The 25,917-nt window shown below is 37.8% G+C and overlaps 1 protein-coding gene across 2 annotated transcripts in view; it reads left to right on the top strand.

Annotated features, from left to right (window-relative positions):
• Nucleotides 1-453: 453 nt before the first annotated feature.
• Nucleotides 454-25,917, top strand: part of PGAP1 (post-GPI attachment to proteins inositol deacylase 1) — an 83,238-nt gene continuing 57,774 nt past the window's right edge. The window contains exons 1-7 of one of the 2 annotated variants that reach the window (XM_031936500.1): nt 454-779; nt 7,010-7,163; nt 10,571-10,746; nt 14,043-14,214; nt 18,345-18,502; nt 22,780-22,832; nt 23,970-24,036. In XM_031936500.1, the coding sequence (XP_031792360.1) occupies nt 633-779; nt 7,010-7,163; nt 10,571-10,746; nt 14,043-14,214; nt 18,345-18,502; nt 22,780-22,832; nt 23,970-24,036 (927 nt within the window). In that variant the 5' untranslated portion in view covers nt 454-632. The remainder of the gene's footprint in view (nt 780-7,009; nt 7,164-10,570; nt 10,747-14,042; nt 14,215-18,344; nt 18,503-22,779; nt 22,833-23,969; nt 24,037-25,917) is intronic. The other variant, XM_023217979.2, reaches the window with a different exon arrangement.

Raw genomic sequence — 25,917 nt, 5'->3', positions numbered from 1 at the left:
CGTTGGGAAAAGCGAAATTGCGGAGGCCTGAGGCATTTCAAAATTGAACGGGAAGGATTTTTAAACTGCCGCAGGGAGAGGCGTTTGCGAGGTGACAGCTGATGACCCTTGGGCTTTTAAGTCCTCCTCCCCTCTCTCGGTCCGCTCAGGATCCATAATCGCCTCTGGGCTCTGGGCTCTAGCCCCCTCCCCCAGATTCACTCATCTGACACCCGCCTCCTGCCCAATCCCGCTTGTCTCCAGGGCTGCCGCGCTCCGCCCTTCCCCCTCTGGATGCCTTCTCTCTCTCCCTTCTTTCCCTCCTGGAAAGGCCACTCCTCGCGCCTTTCCCTCCCCACTTTCCTTTTTTCCCCTCATCCTCCAACCCAGCCCACCCAGCTTTCTCGCTCTTCCTCTTTCCCCTCAGATCCGCGCTCCCGCGGCAACACCTACTCCTCCCTCGGCTCTGGTAGTCGCCAGGCCAGAGGCGCCGCGGACCTGGTGCGCGCAGGCGCACTGCGCGGCTGGCGAGCAGGCAGGCCGGGCATCAGCGCAGGCGCGCGCGGCTGGGGCTCGGCTCCGGGGCTGGCGGTCGGACAGTTTCTGGCTCGCTCAGTCCGGGCTTGGGGCCCCTTGGCGGAGGCGGCGGCACCATGTTTCTTCACTCAGTCAATCTCTGGAACCTGGCGTTTTATGTCTTCATGGTCTTCATGGCAACCCTGGGGCTGTGGGATGTCTTCTTCGGCTTCGAGGAGAATAAGTGCAGTATGAGCTACATGTTTGAGTACCCAGAGTATCAGGTAAGGTTCTGCGCTCTCCTCAGCCGGGCGCTCCAAGACTCTGGCCCCTGGTGCCTTTTTCCTTCTGTGGGGTCGTCCTGCCTTGGCTCTCTGCGCCTCGCTGGCCCCCTGTCCCGTCCTTGCCTCTGTTTTCTCCGCCCGGGGAGACTGTGCATCCTCTTCCTGCCCCCGTCACCTACCCTTTGTGTCCTTTCTTCACGGTGGGGTGTTTGTTAGATGATTTCCCGAGAGCATCCTCGTGGTCATCCTCGTAGTTACTCCGCTGTCCCTCCGCCTCCCCAGCCCCAAATCCTGGGCACAAGCTCTTCTGACTGGTCGGGCCCAGCCCCCTTTATGTCCAGAGAGGCAGCCTCAACCCTGCTCCCTAAACCCAAGCTCCATCCCTCTCGCGTTCTTGCCTTGACCCGTGCCCCAGGACCTTCCTTTGCTTCCCACGCGCCTAAATTCTTCCCCTCGCGCCCAGTGATTCGCGCGTCAGATTTCGCATTTCTAGAAAGGAACCCAGCGTCTGCAGTGTATATTGGCTAGGTAGTTCGCAAGGCTGTTTTTAGAGACTCCAGGGTTTTGCCTATGGATAAGCTGGCCAGTCATTACATTGGAAACTAGATCCCCTCTTGGAAAGATGTTGCAGATCCCCTTATTTTGCAGGTTAAGGGGCCGTGCGTGTGTGGGCTTGCCTGTGTGTGTGTGCATACCTGTGTTTACGCATGTCTCTCAGCAGCCGAGCCTCTTAACAGTTGCATAGAAAATCTATTTCATGGTGCTGTTTTTGTTTTCTCGCTGGGTTCGGAGTTTGAGACCCTACCCTTCTCTCTCCACCCCCACCGCTTCCATGCCATTTTGAATGTTTTCAATCAATGGCTTCGTTAGTTCGGCATAGTAGAAATCTAGAATTTCATTCATGACTAGCTGTAAAAAGAGGCGCAGACAAATTACACAACTGTCCTAACAGATTTTTTCCGAATGATTATTTTATTTCTAAGTGCATCTCTTAATTATGGACTACCTATTGTAATAATAATTCCCTACCATAAAATGTATATGCACTATAACACATATTGATAAAATGCATTTTTAGTATACTCTTAAAATCACAGCAGTTTTTTTGGGGGGGGGATGAAGGATGCAAGTCCTGATTGCTTCTTTGTACAAGTCATTATGGAGGAAGCCTATTACTTGATTACGCTGCTATTATTTTGATCTTAAGACTACTTAAGGTTTAGATTGCTGAGGAGCATTCTTTCCCATGGGAAAAATTCTAGTAAATTTAGATTTCATTTGTGTTTAGATCCTTACCTTGGTTTTGCGTTTATGATAAGAGAGTGGAAACATTTGGTAGGGATGCTATTGAAGGAGAAGATTTTGACATGTTACTGTCCTCTCTGTTCGTTTCTAATCAAATCTTTTTAGTTTAGTATTTTAAAAAACTGAAAATAGAACTATTATAATTCCTTCCTTATTTTTGGTTTAATAATTAGGAAACTCCCAGTAGATTGATGTAGGTCACTTTAGTTTTGTACTGCATTGGAGAGTTAGGTTAAAATCATTTTGGAACAGTCCATTACTAATTCCCATTTATTTTTAGATTTCCTACAGTTATTGAAGCTATTTTAATATTCACAGAAGTAGAAATTGTTCTCCTTAGCGTTGGGAACAAAGCATATGGATCTCACAGATGCATTTCCTGCCTCATAAATTGACTGGAAAAACAGAAAATTAGTGTAGCTAATGGTAAAGAGCTCTTTGGGTTTTTTGTTGTTGAGTAGTCTAGGTTTAGTTATTTTGGTTTAAGTTGCTTTTTTGGGGTTTTACGCTTCTATTAATAATTTGCTAATACAGTAATAATCGCAGTGGCAGAAGTTTTTGATTTTTAGCAGGTTTTCATGATGTAAAAAGCTGTGTTAATTCATGATAATGTTTATATTTTATTCTTAGTCTTTTTGTTTTGCATAACAAAAAGGTCATGTTATCTTACAAACGTAGTTAAAACCAGCCTATACAAATGAGTCATTTTGAACATAGTGAGTTTTCTGGATAAATGAGGCCATTCTGTTGAGAACCAAATGGCTTCCATGAATAAAAATGTTTTAAAGATATTTTACATATTGCTTACTTTTAGTTATATTTTATAAGTCAGCTCTCTAATTGTTCACAGGTTGATACCCAGATGTGAGATGTCCTAGTCATTGGGTTTTCTTCTTTTTTGATGTCTTTATTCCTTTTTCTGCTCATTTGCATCTTCTTTAGTTAGCCAGCAGAAATAGAAAGGTAGTTGAAACACATTCAATTTTATTCTCCATTTTTTTAAAAAAGCAGAGCATAAATTTGAAACTCTTTGCAAAAATGAATTTTGGATTTAAAATTGTTTGGTTATCTCTATTCGTTTTCTACCTCTGGTTTTCCCAGATTCACTCATTCAGAGTTAATTGAACATCTCACGAACCCATATCTAAAGCCTATGAGGCAAAATATACTTTATCCTTTAAAGCTTCTTGCCTTGTTATGACAGCAAGGCAAAACTTTTATTTGGTAGCAATTGGTTTTAGGCACATTGCAGAATTTTAGAAGAAACACCTGAGTTGTTTCTCTCATACAGTGATTTGTTTGGCTGTCTTCGTATATCTAACCTAACGGTTGCTCTCTGAAAGGAAATGTTGGCGTGCGCCTGTAGTCCCAGCTACTGAGGAGGCTGAGGCTGGAGAATTGCTTGAACCTGGGAGGCAGAGGTTGCAGTGAGCCAAGATTGCACCATTGCACTCCAGGTGGGGCAACAGTGAGACTCTGTCCCCCCCAAAAAATAAATAAATAAATAAAATGAGTCATATATTTTGTTACTTATTTAGAAAGTCATTTATTGAATGACTAGTCTTTGCCAGGTTTTTCTAGCTACTTGGTGTAGGTGAAAGGGAATTAGAACTGAATTAGAGCTTGTGTCTTTATGTCTTGATAAATACAATGGAGGAAATGGGCATGTAGTGCTTAGTTACAATACAATGTACTGAGTGTTATAATTTCACCATAAGAGAGTATGTACAGAGCTTTTCATACAAAGAAGAGCATCCAAGTTTGTCTTGGGTATTCAAAGGCTTTAGAGAAGACGCAAAGTAAATTGGGACATGGAGGGTGTATGAAGTACTGAAAGAACGTTGCAGGTATAAATAATATATGTGAAGGTGGTAATGCACTGGGACACATTGCATGGATAGTATTTATAATATATTATCATTTATGTCAAAACTAAAAAATAATTGATAAACACATTTGCTTGTATATATGTAAAATATTTCTAGAAGCACACACAAACTAATAACCCTTCTAGGGTCAACTGGATGGCTGAAGGACCATGGGTAGGAGAGATCCTTTTCAATGTATATCCTTTTGAATCTTGAATTCAAAAACATGTTAAAAATACATTTTAAAGATACATTTTAAAGCATGTCATATCTAAGTTATAAGAAAGTAGGTAAGGGCAGGATGAGGTGGCTCACACCTGTAATCCTAGCACTTTGGGAGGCCAAGGCGGGCAGATCACTTGAGCCCAGGAGTTCAAGACCACCAGCCTGGATAACATGGTGAAACCCTGTCTCTGCTAAAAAAATTAGCCAAGCGTGATGGCATGTGCCACCTGTAGTCCCAGCTACTCAGGAGGCTGAGGTGGGAGGATCACTTGAGACCGGGAAGTCGAAGCTACAGTGAACCGAGATTGTGCCACTGAACTGCAGCTTGGGCAACAAGAGTGGCACCCTGTCTCAAAAAAAAAAAAAAAAGTAGGTAAGAATAATTAAACCAGATTTTAAAGGACGTCTCTTAAGCCTTTGTTGTGTGTGTGTGTGTGTGTGTGTGTGTTAGCAGTATGAACTATGGATTATAGAAGGCAAGGACAGAGACAAGTCTGAAAAATTCAGTTGTCCTTAAGGCCTTTCTTTTTTTTTTTTTTTTTTTAATGGAGCCCCTAGAGCTATTCTTATAGGGGGTGGAGAGCATAGGGCTGACTGAGAGCTCTTTGTGAGAATTTTTAAAAACTATGTGAACTTAAAAACTATGTGTATGCATCTTGATCAAAATCTTTTTTCTTTTTGGTTAATTATGGAAATCAAACTTTATTTTTCAGTTTAAGTTTACAATTAAATAATATCATAAAATAGATATTTTAGTTTCTTGAATCAGCATTTTTCTAGTATTCGGGAGTTTATTAGAATGTTTATCTTTTGAGAGAGTTTATGTAGAGATGAGAAGAACCTGCACTAAGGCAGAGTCAAGGAAGGTGGACAGCAGAGGCAGGATTATGGAAATAATATTTAAATATAAAGGTAATTGATCTTAATATGGTAGAGGGGTTGCTCATTTAAAATAAACTATATAGAATAAAAAAATTTATATTGGAGTTCTGCTCCTATAAGTATTTTCCTTTTAAATCCCTTGACCGTCTTCTGTTTTCTTATCAGCATCCTTTTTGTATGCCTGTGCTTTTTCTGTCAATGTGGTCAATTACCTCTTCTGGGTCTTTGCTCTTCCCTTTCAACTTGAACTCTGTCTGGAAATGGAGTTTTGCCATTTGCCTACAACTCCTACCATTCTTGCTTCCTCTCTTATTTTTTTTTGTTCTGCCTTCTTTGTCCATCTCTATACTTTTTTAAAAACTCTGTATACGTTCATATTTTAAAAAATATTCTTTCTCACTATAAAATTGCTTTCATAATAGTATTTTATGAAATATATCAAGTATATTTTTGCTTACTTTTCTGTCTCAAGAAAATTAAGTATTTCTTTTTAGATATATTAGATAGTTTCCTGTTCTTCTGAGTTAATTTTTGACTAGTCCAAACTCTGTTTAGCTACCGTACTAAAAGAATAATGGTGTACTAAATTGGGGGGAAATAAGAAACTATTTCTTTGTTCTCTTATGTTTTCTTCTTGTTTAATTTGTACCTCAAGAAGTAAACTATCATGTCATTTTTATTTTTGATTGTATTCTTTGGACAATCAGTATTGGGACTAATTTGCATTGAAGTACATATACCAAATGTAAAACGAATAGTGGGGTTAGTATTTCTGTATTTTGAGTATTTGGGGAGATAACTAAGATTGCTAGTATCTTAATAAGTTTACAGTCTCTGCAGCTGTTTCTGTGGTGTTATTGGCATAGATCGTTTACAAAGGGATGTTTAGGAAGGTGCACAAATGATCAGAATTTTTTTTTTTTTTTAGAACAACGAGGGTTTTCAGTAGTCATTAGCAACATTTACAGGTTTTGAAATTCACTCCATAGTTAAATTCTTTTACCAAGCACATACCACATGTACAGCACTGCTAGATCTATGTATACCTAAATAAGTAGACATTACTGTCCAATGTAATTGGCTTCATTCTTAATGGCTTCTCTCCTTTAAAATAAAAAAAGAAAAGGAGCAAAAGGGTGTATGTATACTTTACTACCACTCTTATAGATGTCTACCTTTGAGGATGACATTAAGAGATAATTTATACTAAGCTGAAAAAAAATGTACGTGAACTACTGACTCAGTAGTTAGGTGAGCTGCTGTATTATTGGTATACAATAATATGAAGTGTAGGGTAGTTTAAAGGTTACCAGCAAATCATGCACCTGGTCCATGAAAACTGAAATAGATACTAATTCAGTGGAATGTTTATGGTAAGAAAAGTGTACATGTCTTGACCAAGACATGGCTATAAGGTTAAGATTAATTTGTTAAGCATATTGTAGGCCAAAACATATTAAGTTGAGAAGTCAGAAAGTTGCATTATAAAACAAGTTACTTTCTTTTGAAAATATAACAGCTGAAATGTATAGTTGGGTCTGAGTAAAAGGAGAGACAAAATAGTTAAAAATGGAAAAAAAGAATTGATTTGATGATGGAAAGCATTTATCATTTCTAAGTATAACTTATACTTATCCAATTATGTAACTTGTTGACCTATACCTTTGTCAGTGGCCATTTTGAGTAATTTGTATTGGTTGGAAATTCAGGTAGTCCCTCTTTTATGTTTTCCTGAAGACTGCATGGTTCAAAATATACACAATTCAAGATTGATTCTCTGTATGAATAAACTACAAGTAGAACTTGTGTTGTGTATGAAGTGTGGTTTTAATATCAGTAGTATTTTTATATTGCACTATTTCAAATTTCCTTAATTCAGAATTGCATATGATGAGGCTGAATTGTATTAATAAAACTGACTGAAATGAAACTACATTTTTTTTAATGTAGAAAATAGAACTTCCAAAGAAACTGGCAAAACGCTATCCTGCATATGAGTTGTATCTTTATGGAGAGGGATCATATGCTGAAGAACACAAAATTCTCCCTTTGACGGGTATTCCAGTTCTCTTTCTTCCTGGTAATGCTGGAAGTTATAAGCAAGGTAAGTCTTACTGGAAGTAAATTTTGAAAGCTATAAAATTCAACTCAAAAATTTGAATCATATCCATACTCAGTGAATCAAATAGAGTAAATGAAATGCATGCTGTGTGTGAAGTACTGTGTTGGGCTTACAGAGAGACCAAAATATGACATTTTCTCTGAGAGAGAATACATGTGAGAAATACTTAGAAACATTGAAGACCACTTTGCTAAGAGAGGGATACAAAGAATAAGATGGAGTGGGATGGCATAAGTAGACGATAAAGGGGAACCCCTTGGGGAATCAGCGGAGGAAATACATTTATGTTGGAAATGGAGGGTAAAGAGAACAGAACCTTAAGCATTGATTAGGGAAATAAATCAGTGGCTAATGTTATGCAGAACGAGAGAGATTAGTTTTCTTCTTTTGGAGTTATTTAAGTGAGAGAGATTTGGAAGTACTGGGGGGAACATAGAAAGGTGAGGATAGGGAAGTTACATGTACAGATTCCAAATTGATGTTGGCTTGGAGATATAGTAGTTATTTCTGGCATAACAGCCAAGTAGTCTGGCATTAATTTCATTTTAAACTAAAACCTGCTTTCTTGTTATTTAATGGACTAGAATTGCTTTGTAATGAGACTAGAATTGTTTCAACATGTGCAATTATTTACGTGTTTATTCATCTAGCACGTATCTGCAGGTATCTACCATGAGCCAAGTCATATTCCAGGTATCAGGGATCCAGAGCATATCAAGACAAAGTCCCTCTCTCATCAAATTTATATGCTTATTGAGAAGACAGCCATCAAACAAATATGTCAGTAATGTTAAAAGCTAGAAACAAAAACAGACTCAGGAGGTAGAAGATAAAAGGGTCAGGAAGTGGCTAGTTTAGATGAAGTGGTCAGGAAAGGCCATTGTGAGGAGCTGACATTTGAGGAGAGGCTTGACTGAGGGAAGGTCCTGAGGCAGGAATGTGTTTTGTGCATTTGAGGCTACTGTGACTAGAGAAAGTTATAAAAAGAGATAAGAATGGAAAAGTAGCCATGGGCCATATCATATAAGCTGTGGAAAAGACTTTGAATGAGAAACTGTTGGAGAGCTTTGGGTAAGAAAATATAATCTGATTTTTAAAATTAATCTTTGCATTTGAAATATTACATACAGAGAAACACATAGAACATAGATATTTGGTTACAAATTATTATAAAGTGAACACCCACGAAACCAAAACCCTAGTCAAGAAGTAGATTACTAGCAACCTGGAAAGGACTTATGTGCCCCTTCGTGGTTAAAACTCCCTTTTCTCTTTCTTGACATAATCACAATCCTAATGTTAACATGGTAATTTCCTTAATTTCTTTGTAGTTTTAATGCAATCTATTCATTTGAGGCTGTTTTTAAATTTTGTAATATGAGTATAGTCATTCAGTATGTATTATTTTGTGTCTGGCTTCTTACAGTCAGCATTATCTTTAACATTCATCCAAGTTGTTGTATGAGCTGTGATTCATTCATTTTCCTTATTCTATATTATTCTGTTGTAAGACTATACCATGGTTTGTCCCTTCTGTCTTTGGACAGAATAAATGTTTACATTTATTGGCAATTAAAAATAATGAATATTATTCCATATGTTTCCTGGAGCACATAAACCTGTGCTTCTGTAAGATAGATATCCAAGAGTGTAATTCCATGTTACAGGTTATGTGTATCTTTTTAATCTTTACTGATTGTGCTAATTTATATTCCTAAAAGCAGTATATTTTACCTTCTTTTGCTTCACGTCCTTTACAACACGAGAATTGTCAGATATTAAATTTTTAAGCAATCTGGTAGGTGTGATTTACTTTTAAAAAAAAGGTTGCTCTGGCTTCGCTATGAAGAGAATTTCATTTAAAGGGCAAGAATGGAAGCAGGAAAGATACTAAAACATCATAAGTCATCAGAGAACTATAAATAAAAAATGAGATAGTACTTCATACATCCTAGGATAGTTGTAATAAAAAAAGACAGATAACAACAAGTGTTGGTGAAGATGTGGAGAAACTGGAACCCTCAAACATTGTTGGTGGAAATGCAAAATGTGCAGCCACTTTGGAAAACTGTTTGGGAGTTCCTCAGAATATTGAACATAGAGCTATCATGTGGCCCCAAAATTCCACCCCTAGGCATCTACCCAAGAAAAATAAACATACCCACACAAAAACTTGTATATAAATGTTCATAGCAGCATATAATAACCAAAAGGTGGAAATAATTTTAATGGTCATCAGCTAATGAATAGATGAATCAAATGTGACATATTCATATAATGGAATATTATTCAATAGAAAACAGGAATGAAGGACTGATACATGTTATAACATGAATGAACCTTGAAAACATCATGCTATGTGAAAGAAGCTAGTTCCAAAAGGCCACGTATTATATAAGATGTCCAAAATAGGCAAACCCGTAGAGACAGAAAGTAGATCAGTGCTTGCTAGGCCTAGGGGTTGGGAGGAGTGAAGAAATGGAGAGTGACTGCCAGTAGGCACAGAGTTTTGTATTTGAAGTGATTAAAAAATGTCTAATGTTAGATTTCAGAGATGGTTGTACAATATATACCAGAGATGGCAAATATACTAAAAACCGTTGAATTTTACAGTTTTATATAGTGAGTTGTATAATATGTGGATTATAATGTATCCGTAGTATATGTTTTTACAAAATGAAATGGCAGACAGGTATTTTGTTTGCTAAACCATATGCTACAATTTTTGTGCCACCTAATATAGGCAATTTATAATATATATTTTAAAAAGATTTACAAAACAGCAACAAGAACAAAAAGAGTGGAAGCAGGGAGACCAGTAAAGAAACTGTTAGAGTAGTTCAGATAAGAGATAGTGGTGTTTGGATTAGGACAATAGTGGTGGGAATGGTGAGAAATTTCAACTGGGGATAGATTTGGAAGCTGTGTCATGGAAGCACTTACAGATGGATTGGATGTCCTGTGTAGGAGAAAAAGACAAATGAACCATGAATATCTAAACCAAGTGATGAATGGATATTTCTTGTAGGAACCTTGTCATTCTTAAAATCCTCAGTAAGTGTGGCAAAATTCATATGTCTTATTCTTCAAAGAATCCTGCCTTTTTAGCTATTGTTGCTCCTACCAAAGGAAAAGAAGGTAGAGAATGAGTGATCTGTTTGCTTTTTTTTATTTAATTTTAAAAATATTTAGGTCATACTTACTGCATTCAAGGCATACAGTTGCTAGATTAGTTTGTTCTAAATTGGTACTATTAATGAATTTCATCCTGAAATAGGTGGTTTATATTCGTGATGCAGGAGAAGGTTATTTACTAAGAAATTCTGAAGAAAGAATGGATGAAACCTGTGAATATTGTTTGATGTGCACTTCACTCTTTTCCTCTGCAGTTCGTTCTATTGGCTCCATTGCACTTAGAAAAGCAGAGGACATTGACTTCAAGTACCACTTTGACTTCTTTAGTGTAAACTTCAATGAAGAACTGGTGGCTCTGTATGGTGGAAGTCTTCAGAAGCAGACCAAGTTTGTACATGAATGTATTAAAACAATTCTCAAACTCTATAAGGTAAGAGATAAGTATGCAAATCAATAGTGGTGCAGCCTATCAGCACCTTTTTAAAGAGGGATTCAGTATATTTTAAATAATGTATTTGTTTATATGGAAGTTGAAGCAGAGAAGGCACAAAAATTTTTTTGTTTGAGTCTGTTGTCTTGCCCTCCATAATGGTTTTGAAGTTTAAATTTATAAGAAACATTTCTTATGGTGAATTCAGGAATAAAAACCTTTTAAAACTTTATATATAAATTATGAGTGGAATGCATTACCTAAAAACCGTTGGTATATATTTCTACCTTTAGCTATGACTAAGTAACTGGTACTAGGGTAGACCACCTGCATATGTAAACAACTTTAAAACTGGTCAAGATATCTGAAGCACCTGTTTTGAGATGTTGGACAATTGAGCGGCAAAGCACTATGATCCCTGGAAGAAGTGAGCTCCATGATTGCTCTGAATTTCTGCCGGAAAGCATTTTCCAGACCATGGGGCAAGTAGGGGGAGATCAAGCAGAGCACATTGATATCACTTAGCTAAAGAAAGCAGAGAATTGGAATTGGGGGCTGCTGAAGCAGTATGAGAAAGAAGACAGTGGGGCAAAGAAAGGGGCTCTAAAAATGTGTGTTTTTCAATCTTTGAATGCCATGCTGCACAGGGGAAGTAGCTATAAAACAGTGGCATGCTAAGGAGGAAGTGGTGGGGTGTGTTCAAGACATAGTGGTGGTTTAAATCAAGGTGGTGGCAGTTGAAGTGATGAGAAACTGTCAAATCAGTGTAAATCTTAAAGGTTGAGGTAGTGCAATTTGCTGGCAGATCAGATATGGAAGGGCAAAGTGAGAGGAAAAGAAGAGTTAAGGATGACCCCAAGTTTTTTGGCTAAACTGGAAAGATTGAACTGCCATTAACTGAGGTAGGGAAGAGTATAGGAGGAACAGATATGGAGGAGATGAAGAGTTTAGTTTTAGACAGATTCAGTTTGAGATGCACATTAGGCATTCCATGTATGCTACTGTACAGGTGGAGTTCAAGGCTAGAGTTCAAGAGAAGGAGTACAGTCTCGAGATAATTACTGAGAGGTTGACAGTGTGTAGATACACTTAAAGCCACTAGACTGGAAGAGATCACCGATGGTTTCAACAAAGCTATGAAAGAGAAGTGATCTAAGGGGTGAGGCCTGAGTCACTTCAGTTTTAAGAAATGAGGAGAGATGAGAAGGAACCAGAAACAAACTAAAAAGGAGGAGCCAGTGAGGCAAAGGGAGAACTAGGAGAGTTTGTTGTCAAAGAAACTAACTTAAATATTTCAAAGAAGGAAGAAGTGATCAACTGTGTCAAATGTTATTGATAGGTCAAATAAGATGAGGATTAAGAACTGACCATTGTAGCCTAAGCAACATAGTGAGACCCTGTGTCTACAAAAAAAGAAAATATAATGTATTAGCTGGACGTGGTGGTGCACACTTGCAGTCTCAGCTACTTGGGAGGCTGAGGTAGGAGGATCTACTTGGAGCCTAGGAGATTGGGGTGGCAGTGAGCCATGAATTGTGCCACTGCGCTCCAGCCTGGGTGACAGAGTGAGACCCTGTCTTCAGAAAGAAAAAGAATTAAGAATTGACCATTGGATTCCTTGGTGATTTAGCAAGAGCAGTTTTGGTGGCATGTTGGGGTGAAAGTCTGATTGAAATGAATTCAAGAGTGTATGGAAGTTGAGAAATTGGAGATTTGTGTTTGTTTGTTTTGAGACAGGGTCTCACTCTGTCACCAGGCTGGAGTACAGTGGCGTGATCTCAGCTCACTGCAACCTCTGCCTTCTGGGCTCAAGTGATTCTCCTGCCTTAGCCTCCTGAGTAACTGGGACTACAGGCGCGTGCCACCACGCCCAGCTAATTTTTGTATTTTTAGTAAAGACCAGGTTTTGCCATGTTCGCCAGGCTGGTCTCAAACTCCTGACCTGAAGTGATCCACCTACCTTGGCCTCCTAAAGTGCTGGAATTATAGGCGTGAGCCACCGCGCCTGGCCTGCAACTTGTTTTTAGAGTTTTGCTGTAAAGAAATGTAAAGTAGTCACTAAGGGGAAAGGGAGAATTAAAAGGGAGTTATTTTTATTTTTAAGAGAGAATACCAGTATATTTATACACTAATGAAAATGATCTAGTAGATAGGGAAAGGCAATAATGCAAGAAGAAAATGAGAAGGATTGCTAGAGTGATGTACTTGAGAAGGTCAAAAGGGATAGGTTTCAGAGCACAGTTGTAGGGGATGGCTTTCGCTAAGATCAGGTCTGTATTGGAGATCACCAAGGGTCCACTTAATTCCTATATCAGCATATTATGACATGGCTGAAATAGTGTCCACAAGGGAAGCTCATTAGAGACTCAGTGCCCAGGGTTTTTACTGGGGACTTATCACATAGATACCCTCTGCCTAGCACATACCAAAATTCCAGCCTGGAGGACAGCAGGTGTTCAGCATAAAACGTGTTGTTTGCACAAACATTTTAGACACGCTTATCAATTATGGAATGGTGGGAATCTCCCCCAAATATAAGGTTCCAGATTCCAGCCAAGAGCCAACCTTGTATCCAGCCCATGCCAAGGACAGTAGTCTCAGGCCTCCTATGTTAACTCTTCTGCACAAGATTCAGTCTACTCATTGAGAAGAGATGGTACATAGGAAGGATCCGTGTTGGGGGTGATGAGCAAAAGTCTGGTAATGAGACTGAGGAGATTGTTGAAAATAAAAGATTTTTTGAAAAGCACTTATCTAAAAAATAAAATATTGTAATTGTCAGTGAATAAATGTTTGGAATGCTGCTTCATTTTTAAACCAAAATGCACAATAGAGAAATAATTTGATGAGATAAAAGATAACATGATAAGGTAGTATATTGCTGTCACAACTGTAATCATCTTGGCCTTTTTTGGGTGATATTTTCAGTTTCAAACAAATTATCTGATTTCTTATGTCTTATAAAACCTAATAATTTTGTACATACGAAATATAATTATGCCTCAGATTACATGTAGTGTAACAACCAGTATAAACATGATTTGCTAGATCAACTGTTCCTGTTGGCCCAGAAAACCAAGATATACCTGTTAAAAACGTTTGGCAGAATACAAAATAGTATGTATACACTAATTAAAACTATATGAAAATGTACTTCTGTACCTTATGGTGGGAGGTTATATAAATAGTTTGATTTTCTTTTTCCTATAAAATTGCTCATATGCAGAGAGAAATATTTAGTATTTTTTAAATACTTAAAAAAGTATTAATTATGACATGATGATTTATTTTAATAGGGTCAAGAATTTGCTCCAAAAAGTGTGGCAATAATTGGTCATTCTATGGGTGGCCTTGTTGCAAGAGCATTGCTTACACTGAAAAATTTTAAGCACGATCTGATAAATCTTCTTATTACACAAGCCACACCTCATGTTGCTCCTGTGATGCCATTAGATCGTTTCATTACAGGTGAGTACTGTTAGGTAAACATTAACCGACCTCCCCATTGTTGCTTAAGATTAAATAAATAAATCTCTAGGGCTATTCCCCTTAGAGTATGCTACAGATTTATCCATCTGTAGCATATAGATGAAGCAACTCGGTTGCAAATCTGCACCTCCAATTCTGAGTGTGTGTCTCTTTATATCTTGGAACTTAGGCTTGTAATTGAAGCTACTGTTAAGTTTTGTCTGTCCATAGCATCTTAACATGATTGACATGTGTTTTATAATTCTTAGGCACTAGGGCTTCCGTTTAGGTTTTTTTTTTTTTTTTTAAAGACAGGGAGGGTCTTGCTCTTTCTCCCAGGCTGGATGGAGTGCAGTGGTGCAGTCTCGGCTCACTGCAACCTCCGCCTCCCAGGTTCAAGTGATTCTCATGCTTCAGCCTTCCAAGTAGCTGGGATTACAGGTGTGTGCCACCAGCCCCACTAATTTTTATATTTTTAGTAGAGACAGGTTTTTGCCATATTGCCCAGACTGGTCTCAAACTGCTGACCTCAAGTGATCTGCCTGTCTCAGCCTCCCAAAGTGCTGGAATTACAGGCATAAGCCACCATGCCTGGCCAGTTTAGTGATTTTTGAGGATGGTACCCTGTCTCTTAAGATGTGTTTAAGCTTCCTATGCTTTGTTAACTGTTTTAGGACTCTATCCAAAATAAGCTTATATTTAAGTAAAATAGTAGCAATGTCTAGTTTTTAAGTACAAAGGTATGCTAACACTTTATATAATAAGGTATAATTCCTAATATTTATTGAGCTCTTATTATGTTATGAGTTTTAAAGACTTCACGTGATTAAGTATTACCACACTTAATCCTCACTGCAGTCCCGTGAGGTAGGTACCATTATTATCCTCATGTTTATGGATAGAAAAAGGCCAAGATAATGTTCTTTCCCAGAGTCATGTGGCAAGAAACTAGTGAAACCAATATTTGACCCTGGTAAACTTGCTTCTGGGCTTGTGCTCTTAACTTTGCATGCTGTACTGCCTGTTAATTGAAGTATATTAACATAGGAAATAAAGCCATAGATAATACTATAATCTTGCAGGAATTTTGAATGAAATGTAGGAGTTTGTGATTGACATCATCTAATCAAATAGTGATAATGTCACAGAATAAGAATTGAATGTCTGTTATCTCAGATTTTTGTTAAAAAAAGCCAGAGATTATCCTCACTGCTTATAGGAATATTATATGAGTAGAAGAAAATCTTTAGAAAGAATTCTTCCTGGTTAGTAAATGTATATAGCTTCTTACCTATAAAATTTTGCGTTATCTTAATTTTGATGAAAAATTTGTTTGTAGTTAAGTGAGAAATGTTTCCCGGTGACTCCAAACCAAAGTAGTTTTTCTAAAGTGCCCTTCTTAACATAACAGCATTGCCAAAGAATAATTTATTTGCTATTAAGTATCTGGTGCAACAGTGATTATTATGAGGCCCAGTTTTTCTGTTGGTACATTTAAAACTTTGCCTGTAGAAGTCTTTTAATAAAGAACATCTTAATTTTAATAATGAAGTTGTTTAAATTTGTTGTAGTCTAATAATCTTAAATGACCTTAGGTTTAGGAAAAAAATTAAAGGCTAAAAGTCATAGTACTTGTCACCGTAATTGAGAACTCTTTATATTATTGCATTCTGTGTGGTATATGTAGATGACCCACATAGATTAAATTAGAATGACTTAAATATATTTTAAAAATTATTTGAGGAATACACCCTCAATAGGTTTTATTGCTTTGGAGGGTGGCACTGTTCTGTCTCTATAAGGCTCAGGCTGAAAGTGATTCTTAGGGTCAAGAATCCTGTACCTTTCCTGTGATTAGCAAGTCTTTCCTCCTTATTCTATATTTATTCTTTTTATTTTACTAAGTCAAAATTAGAATGAAAATTTTAAGGTTTTGAGAGACAGAGATCCATATGACCTCAGAAGTAGATTCCCTGCTTATACTTGTTGAAAATACTGCCTTTCAGCAGGAGGAAGGAGGCCCTGCACTGGGCTCTGCACTTTGGAGGCTCCTGCTGCTCTACCCTTACCCTTTCCTAGAGGGTGAGAAGTATGAAGGCTAAGTAGCCTCCCCACGTAGAGGCTGTGTCTTTACTTCTGCACTGGGATCTAGCTAACCAAGCCTCCAAACTTTTCTTTTTCTTTTCTTTTCTTTCTTTTTTTTTTTTTTGAGACAGAGTCTCACTCTGTTGCCAGGCTGGAGTGCGGTGGTGCAATCTCGGCTCACTGCAACCTCCACCTCCTGGATTCAAGCGATTCTCCTGCTTTAGCCTCCCGAGTAGCTGGGACTACAGGCACGTGCTACCATGCCCAGCTAATTTTTGTATTTTTAGTAGAGACAGGGTTTCACCATGTTGGCCAGGATGGTCTCGATTTCTTAACCTCATGATCCGCCCGCCTCGGCCTCCCAAAGTGCTGCAATTCCAGGCGTGAACCACCATGCCCGGCTGCCTCCAGACTTTTCTTGTCTATGTGCCCTAAGCCTGCTTCCAAGACCTGTGTGGGTCTCTTTATTTTCTTTGTTCTCCTGAGGGCAGGTATGTAGAATCCTAAGCTTGAGTTGTAGCCAAGGCATAGCTCTGCAGAAAGTACAGACAGAGCTTGCATGTGCACATGAGGCCCTTGTCATGCGGGATCCAACTGGGATGGGAAGTGAAGCACAGTAAGAGACTGGAGATCTGCTCTTCCCATGCTGCCACCATCCAGTGGCTAACTCTGAGGTGTCTGAGAATTCTTAATTTGAACCTGGCCTTGCAGGTCATTTCAATGATGTATTTTTCAAGATAGGCAGAAAAAATATATTTGATTTAACAGGTTATTAGCTGGATTTTTGACTTTTTAAACTATCTAGACGTATGGCATGTGGGCCCCACTGGTACTTACATCCCAGGCTCTCCAGATGTTAAGAGTCAGTCTGCTAGGTGGTAATCTAAGTAAGTACTGCTGAGATCTTTAATAGGGGCAGCTTGCTGTACCCAATGTTTGAAGCCCTGAGTGGGATCAAATGCCAGGATAAAAATGCATTAAGTTTTGATAACCAGAAAAAGAATTGAGAAATATCCCCTGCTCTAGCCTCAATTTAATCTTTGACACTAGGCCTTTTTCACCTTCAATAGACAAAGTGAAAAATTGTCTGCAGGTTCTTCCCTTTGAACTACTTGTTACAATAAATGGGTTGAACCCTAACCTGAGGTTTTCTGCAGTAGCATAGCCTTAAGACTAACGTCAATGGTATTGTCCTGATAGATTGTAAGAATTTAAATAGTGCTTGTGTGGTGGTGGTTGGCCATAGAAGAGATTTGCTAAGCCTTTTTTTTTTCTTTGAGACAGAGTCTCGCTCTGTTGCCCAATCTCGGCTCACTGCAACCTCTGCCTCCCGAGTTCAAGTGATTCTTCTGCCTCAGCCTCCTGAGTAACTGGGATTACAGGTGCACACCACCATGCCCAGCTAGTTTTTGTATTTTTAGTAGAGATTGGGTTTTACCATATTGGCCAGGCTGGTCTCAAACTCCTGACCTCATGATCCACCTTCCTCGGCCTCCCAAGCTAAGGCTTTTTAAGCTGGGACACTGCCATCATAGGGAGGGGTCTACAGCTCTTTTTTTTAACCACTTTATTGAGGGTAATTGATATATAAAATACTGCACATATGTGATGTATACAGTTTGTAATGTATACATTTAATGTATATTGTAAATGATACAACAATTTGTAAGATAATGTAAATTCTTACCTTTGGAAGAATATTAGGTTTTTCTCTTTTTGCTATACTGTGTGACTCATGAATAAGCATCATCCTTGTGGAATGTAGAAACGTGTTTGCTTATGGATACAAAACTGGTAAAATTTGTGGTTTTTTAAATTGATACCTTTAGTAACTCTTAGTATTTATAATTTTATTTAATGGGGAAGTAGGAATATGTGTAAAGATACTGATTTTACTGAAAGTAGGGAAATGTGAATAACACACTGTTTATAGATGAAATGACTTAAGCAAAAATTCAGTTACATATTAATATTACTGTATAGATATCTTATTCTTTCAGGAAATAGCTACTATTTTTAATGTCTCTTTTTTTATTCCCTACCAGATTTTTATACGACTGTAAACAACTATTGGATTCTAAATGCTCGACACATAAATTTAACCACACTTTCTGTAGCTGGAGGATTCCGGGATTACCAAGTTCGTTCAGGATTGACTTTTCTACCAAAATTAAGCCATCATACCAGTGCCTTATCTGTTGTGGTAATTTTTTTTTAAGATTCTACTGAAATAGTAATGTAATAGACCCAGTAGAGCATGAAAGAAGAAATAATGTATAGCTGCGTGGTAATGACTGCTGAGTTAGTGGTGTTGGAGTGCTGTATGTGCATGCATGTGTGTGAGAGAGAGAGGGAAAGAGAGAAAGAGGGAATATGAATGAATGAATGAATATGAATGTGTTGGGAGGGCAGAGTTGTGGATGCATATGTCTATAGGGAGTAAAAAGGATGGCCAGGAACCATGGCTTATGCCTATAATTCTAGTGCTTTGTGAGGCCAAGGCAGGAGGACTGCTTGAGGCCAGGAGTTCAAGATCAGCCTAGGCAACATAGGGAGACCTCCATCTCTACAAAATACAAAAAAAAAAATTTAAAATTATCCAGGCTAATTTAGGCATGGTGGTAAGTACCTATAGTCCGAGCTACTCAGGAGGTTGAGGCAGGAGAATCACTTGAGTCCAAGAGTTCAAGGTTATAGTGAGCTGTGATTTTATCACTTCCCCTCAGCCTGGATGACAGAACAAGCCTCTGACTCAAAAACAAACAAAAAAAAGTAAGTACACAGGATCTTAGAAACTTGATGAAAATGACCCTTATTTATGAGGAGTAATGGTTTCTTGTCCAAAATAAGAGCCTGTTCATTGATTAGAGTTGTAAATATAAGAATGTGTGGACTGGAATGCAGGGGAATCCAGTTATATCTGAGTGTTGTACTAGATATAATCATAGTGGAATATCAAACATATCACATACTCCTGAATGAAAGTTTACCTATTTTTTAACAACATGATTAGCTTTGACAGTATAAATAGTATAAGTAGAACCCTGATTAATTAATTTGCTACTTATTCTTCCCTGCTAGGACATCAAGTATTTGGTCTTTAACTGGGATACATAATCTATGTAAAGTGAGTCAAGTTTCCTTTTAGGACTTCTTTCATGTATATTTAATCTTGAAGTCTTCAGTTAAGGTCTTAGCTTCTTAACTCGGTATATACATCATCTCCAAATATAACTTACTTCCTAAAGAGAAAATGCATAGAATGTAGTCTGCCTGTTACTTTTGCTTTTTAGGAGATAACATTAGAAAGTCACTGTTTCATAGTTGTAGCTCTTCATAGATACTCCTTTGTTTATCTCACCTCCTATTATCCTATTTTAGATTACTGTTCATTCATTAAATAGGTTATTTACTGAATGCTTGCCATACATAGACAAAAATTATTAAGCTCTTCTGCTATTACCCACCATTTTCATATAACTAGAGGAACTGGGATGTAGCCAGAATAGCTTTGGAACTAAATTAGTAAATCTGTCAAACCTCATTGTTAGAGGTATGAATGTTGCTATTTGGTGTTGAATATTTTGGTCAGATATTTGTTGGAAGTCCTCAAAAGACTAAATGTCAACTCCTTGTAAACACAGATGATTTAGTCATATGAAATTTGATGTAACTTATTTCCTGGACCTTGTATGGAGCATGATGCTGTATTGATACCACATCCTAAAGCTTATCTTTTAAAGAACTTTAATCTTTTTTTTGTATGTGTGTAGGCATGGGTGTGTGTGTATTTCCCTATTTTTTTCTAATCCATTTGATAATGTGTTGCTTTCAAGGGAGCTTGTTATGTCTGATTTCTGTATCTCTGATGAAGAGTATAACCTAAGATTTAATTTTTAGCCTCCAGATATTCCAGTCTTTCATATATCTACATGTATATTCACTTTAAAAAATTATTAACAAGTAACAATTTTTGAATGATTATCTCAAGAATAGTTAAATGATGTTTACATCCATTAGGACTGGAAAAATCTTTTTTTTTTTTTTTTCATTCTCCTGCCTCAGCCTCCTGAGTAGCTGGGACTACAGGCGCCCACCACCTCACCCGGCTAGTTTTTTGTATTTTTTAGTAGAGACGGGGTTTCACTGGGTTTAAGTTAGAGACCATAATTGTATTAAGAGGGTTGACTAAACTGCTGTAATATAGTCCCACACAGGTAATGACACTTAAGCACAATAGAAGTTGATGTTTTACTCACGTAACTGCCCTGGGTGGATATTTAGGTTGGTGTGGTTTTCCAAGAGGTTCCATTCAGGAACTCAGGCTGAGAGTAGGCATTCCACGTTGAATGCTTTACTTTCAGGGTTGCTGCAGTCATCTTCAACCACAAGAAGGAAGAAAGAACACGAGGCAAATGTCAGACCTACAAATGGCACACATCACTCCTGCTCACATACGATTAGAAAAAACTCAGTCCTTTTTTTTTTTTTTTTTTTTTTTTTGAGATGCAGTTTCACTCTCGTTGCCCAGGCTGGAGTGCAATGGCACAATCTCCGCTCACTGCAACCTCCACCTCCAGGGTTCAAGCGATTCTTCTGCCTCAGCCTCCTGAGTAGCTGGGATTAGAGGCACACGCCACCATGCCCAGCTAATTTTTTGAAAATTTTTTAGTAGAGATGGGGTTTCACCATGTTAGTCAGGCTGGTCTTAAACTCCTGACCTCAAATGATCTGCCTGCCTTGGCCTCCCAAAGTGTTGGGATTACAGGCGTGAGCTACCACGCCCGGCCTCGGTCACATATTAAAGCAAGACAGGCTAAGAGCTGTAGTCTAGCCAAGTGTGCAAGAAAAAAAGAATGGGTTTTGGTAGACATTTAGCAGTTTTCAACACAACAATCATGAGCAACTGATTTTTTAATTTGTGTTGCCTTTCCTTTTTCAACTCTAGCACACATGCATTAATTAAACTGAATGAAAGTAAACCAGCTTTATATTCTTGGTAATGGTAAATGCTGTCTACTAAGAGTTCTTACTCTACTGACCATTAATGTAATTTAAGAACGACAGTGAACTCTGGTTGTCTAATTTTTTTTTAGTAAACTATCAGCCGTAATTTCTAAATATGTCAAGTACTTACAAGTTCATCAAGTAAGCTGTAGATTCCTCCCACTTCAGAACTTGGAACCCAAAGATACATTATAGATAAAGATACTTTATAGAGTTCAAGGGCGATAGTGATTCCTTAGAAGTTATACATATCTATTTTTTCAGTTCATTTATTAAAGAGACATTTTAGGCCTCTGTAAATTTTCTGGCATCTATGCTGTTAGTCTACTCTTTTCATTTTGTTTTGACACTTCTGGTGATGGCAGCTCCTTGTCTCTTTGATGGTACATAAAGAGATGCTATGAAAAATAAAATCAGATTTACTTAATGAGCCCCTATTGTGTGTAAGATGCTATTCACAGAGAGATCATTATCTGGTGTGAAAAGGAGTGCTGTGCCATTGTTAGGAAGCCTTCTGCAAATACTTAATTTTTTAGAAGCCTTTTGTCCTTGTGTCTATCTTTTACTAGTGGTATACATCCTACTCAGCTAGGGATTTTTTTTTTTCCAAAATATATAAGCCTGGACCCCACTTGGGAAAGTCAGATTTGGTAGTTTTGGAGTTGTGATCAGGCATATTTGGTTTGAAAAATCTCCTTAGGTCTAGGTATTTCTTAGGTACACCACCGATGAAGAAATAACATCTTAGAATCTATCAAGTGGTAGTTTAGTCAAAATTAAAATTACTAAAATGTCTTTTGTAACTTATGCATTAACTGTGATTTATTAAAGAATCTTAAACTTGTCTCTCATTAGAGTAATAAAAAGTCAGACATTGCCGGGCGCGGTGGCTCACGCCTGTAATCCCAGCACTTTGGGAGGCTGAGGCAGGCGGATCACCTGAGGTCTGGAGTTCAAGACCAGCCTGACCAACATGGAGAAACCCTGTCTCTACTAAAAATACAAAATTAGCTGGGTGTGATGGTGCATGCCTGTAATCCCATCTACTCCGGAGGCTGAGGGAGAAGAATCGCTTGAACCCAGAAGGCGGAGGTTGCTGTGAGCCGAGATCACGCCATTGCACTCCAGCCTGGGCAACACGAACGAAACTCCATCTCAAAAAAAAAGAAAAAAAAAAAAAAGGTCAGATATTAAACTTTAGGAAAGAGTCTGTGGTTGCTTTAATAATTTTTAAAAGGTAATTAAACTTGACTAACCAGGAGTGATATTTAGAAACAGTTATGTTTTATAGAGGAAAATTCTAATGTATTTGGATCACCTTTTATAAGAATATCATTTAAAAATGTCTAGGCATCACAGTATAGTGAGACTATATTATGTGTTTCTAAATATTAGCTTGTAAGAATTTCAAACCTTTTAGAGAATAACAAATGTGTTTTTCGTAAGTTTGATTATTTTTTTCTTTTCTTTTAGAGTTCAGCAGTGCCTAAGACCTGGGTCTCAACAGACCACCTCTCCATTGTGTGGTAAGTTAATACTTGTATAACTTATTTTGATAATGTGTCATGGTCCTCTTTCTCCTCAATGCAATAATTTAATTGGCTTATTAACTTTGTTTTTTTTTTTGAGACAGAGTCTCACTCTGCTGCCCAAGCTGTAGGACAGTGGTGCAATCTCAGCTCACTGCAACCTCTCGCCTCCCGGGTTCAAGTGATTCTCATGCCTCAGCCTCCCAAGTAGCTGGGATTACAGGCGTGCACCATCACGCCTGCCTAATTTTTGTATTTTTAGTAGGGATGAGGTTTCACCATGTTGGCCAGACTGGTCTCAAACTCCTGACCTCAGGTGATCCACCCACCTTGACCTCCCAAAGTGCTGGGATTGCAGGGGTGAACCACCGCGCCTGGCCTGGTTTGTTAACTTTCTTAGAACTTCATCCATAAATAAGACTATGGAAGAAATATTAATTGAGAAGCTTGGAACCCTAATCTTGGTTCTTGTTTCAGTTTGACAAAGGTCCTCGTGACAACATGTAAAACAATCTCCCAAAAACCCAAAAGCATTAGTCTCAAATGAAGCTAACATCAAATACCAAAGTTTTTGAGTTTTTCCTAGTTGGGTGAAATCAACTGTGCTTTTAGTAGGACTTTGTGAGCTTCTGGCCAATCACCATATTCAGATTTGGTTAATGGAGCAGTGACTAGGGAGCAGCACATGGAAAACCAAGTAGGAATTAAATTTATCCATACGGGTCAAGAAATAGGCAGACCCTGATATATTTATCTCATTGTGTTTCAGCTTAGAGATTCTCTTTTGACTTTTCTCTGGCTGTGCAAGCAGTAGTATCTGCTAGAATGACATACTTCAGGCATATAAAGATGGGGTAGATAGTACATCTATGGCTAGCTAGGTGAGGGGATTTAGGGAAAACAGAAGGACCCTGAAAATTCTGTCAAACATCCAGGAAGATTTAATTTGCTTTATTTGTATAGGTTTCATATTTAAGATATGTGCTTAATAAGAATGATTTGTTACATAATTTTTTGAGTTTAGAGCACCAAAGGAAACTCAGATGTTCCACTAAACAGTAGAATTGTGTATATTTTGATCAAAAGTGTATGTTTTAAGAAAGTTTTATTTGTAACACTTACTTTGTTCCTTAGGTGTAAACAATTGCAGTTGACTACAGTTCGAGCATTCTTTGATCTTATTGATGCTGATACTAAACAAGTATGTATTTTTAAACTAAAAATTATTTAAGTGAAAGCTTTTACTTTGCTATATCATTTACAGCCATGATAGATTTAATGTAATTTTTTTACTTTGATGAAAACAGAAACATATACCTTATATCAATTTTAATTAGTTCCAAAATGGAAATATCTGTCTTTTTCTCATACTACTTTGACTGCTGCAACTAATTTGTAAAATGCAATGAAGATGAAAAGTGAGAGAACCATAAATCTTGCCCCAGTTCTTTCCACTGTTTAAAGTTTGACATATATCTTTTTTTTTTCTTTTTTTTTTTTTAAGATGGAGTCTCACTGTGTCACACAGGCTGGAGTGCAGTGGCATGATCTCGGCTCACTGCAGCCTCTGCCTCCCAGGTTCAAGTGATCCTCCCACCTCAGCCTCCAGAGGAGCTGGGACTGCGTATGTGTACCACCAGTGTTTTTAATAGAGATGGGATTTCACCATGTTGGCCAGGCTGTTTTCAAACTCCTGACCTCAGGTGTTCCACCTGTCTTGGCCTCCCAAAGTGCTGGGATTACAGGCGTGAACTACTACACCCGGCCTTCTTTTATTTTTTAAATGTAGGGGAAATAGTTCTTACAAACTATTTTATACATTTTTTTGCAATATGTTATAAACATCATGATCTATCTTATTAGACTTTTTTTCTTTTTGAGAGACAAGTTCTTACTATGTTGCCCAGGCTGGACTTAAATTCTTGGGCTCAAGTGATTCTCCCACCTCAGCCTCCTGAGTATGTTAAACAGTTTTGAACCATGCTTTTTAAAAAAACCACTTTAGCTTTCTGATAAGATCGAAATGTGTAATTTATTGAATAATCTAAGCTCACCAGAACTTAAATTATGTACTGCTATAAGTTTTACCTTCTCTATAATGAAGTGTAATTTCACAGTGTAAACTCTTCAAACTAATAATTTTCCAAATTGTTTGATTAGCAGAATATATGGAAATCATAGTATCCTTTACAGGTTATCATGTTACTCTTTTCTCTCTTTCTTGTCTGCTAGCAGATAAATGGTAGCAGGATTTCAGCAAAATTCAGAGAATTCTTTCCATTAACTTAATTTTTTTTTTTTTTTTCTGTAAGCTGGGAACAAATTGCCATTATTCATCTTAAACAGCCTTTTAACTCAGGTCATCTTGTTCCATGGAAATATTTTGAGAACTATGGCTCTGGCTTCTTCTTTTGGAGAAAAAAATTCCTTATTTTTTATGTAGTCTTTTTCATGGCAAAGCATTGCAGCCCAGATATTTTTGCAGTGTTTCACCTGAAGGCTCCAATTATTTGGGAGACTAGTATGGGTGACCTCTTTCTCAATAGTCTCCAGGCAGTACTTAATTCTTAACAATGAGGAAAGCTCCTTTACCCTGTAGTATACTCTCTTAGAAGGATAGGGATTTTTTTCCTTAACTCTTCAGAAAGCTGTATAACCACTCATAGAGAGAATCATAGATACTTAGCTGTCTCCTGAAGGTCCAGATCATTTTGTGTTTTACCACATTTTAAGCTACAAGATTCGGTATTAAATTAGTATATTTATTGATTTAAACAAGCTTCACTTGTGACTTGTTGACACTGTGACTTGGTCATGGAACATAAACATTTGTCATGGAACACAAACATTTTTTGGTTTGTTGACATTGTTTTAGCTGTGAGACATAACTGTGGTAAAAGTTCTAAGCCTACTTGAGGGAGCGCAACTAGATACAATAATAGAATCAATTAAAGTTGCTAGACCAGTTTGTACTTGAACTGACATTTGGTAAACTTAGGAAAAACCTTGTTCCGTCTAGTGAAGAACAGGATACCTCAGACAGGTATATTCCTAAAAAAACTGGACACAAAACTAATTTCAA

This window comes from Piliocolobus tephrosceles, chromosome 11 (assembly GCF_002776525.5).
Source record: "Piliocolobus tephrosceles isolate RC106 chromosome 11, ASM277652v3, whole genome shotgun sequence".
In the NCBI taxonomy this organism is placed as follows: Eukaryota; Metazoa; Chordata; class Mammalia; order Primates; family Cercopithecidae; genus Piliocolobus; species Piliocolobus tephrosceles.
The sequence above is the reverse complement of the archived record's forward strand: the minus strand, read 5'-3'. Positions and strand labels throughout refer to the sequence as shown.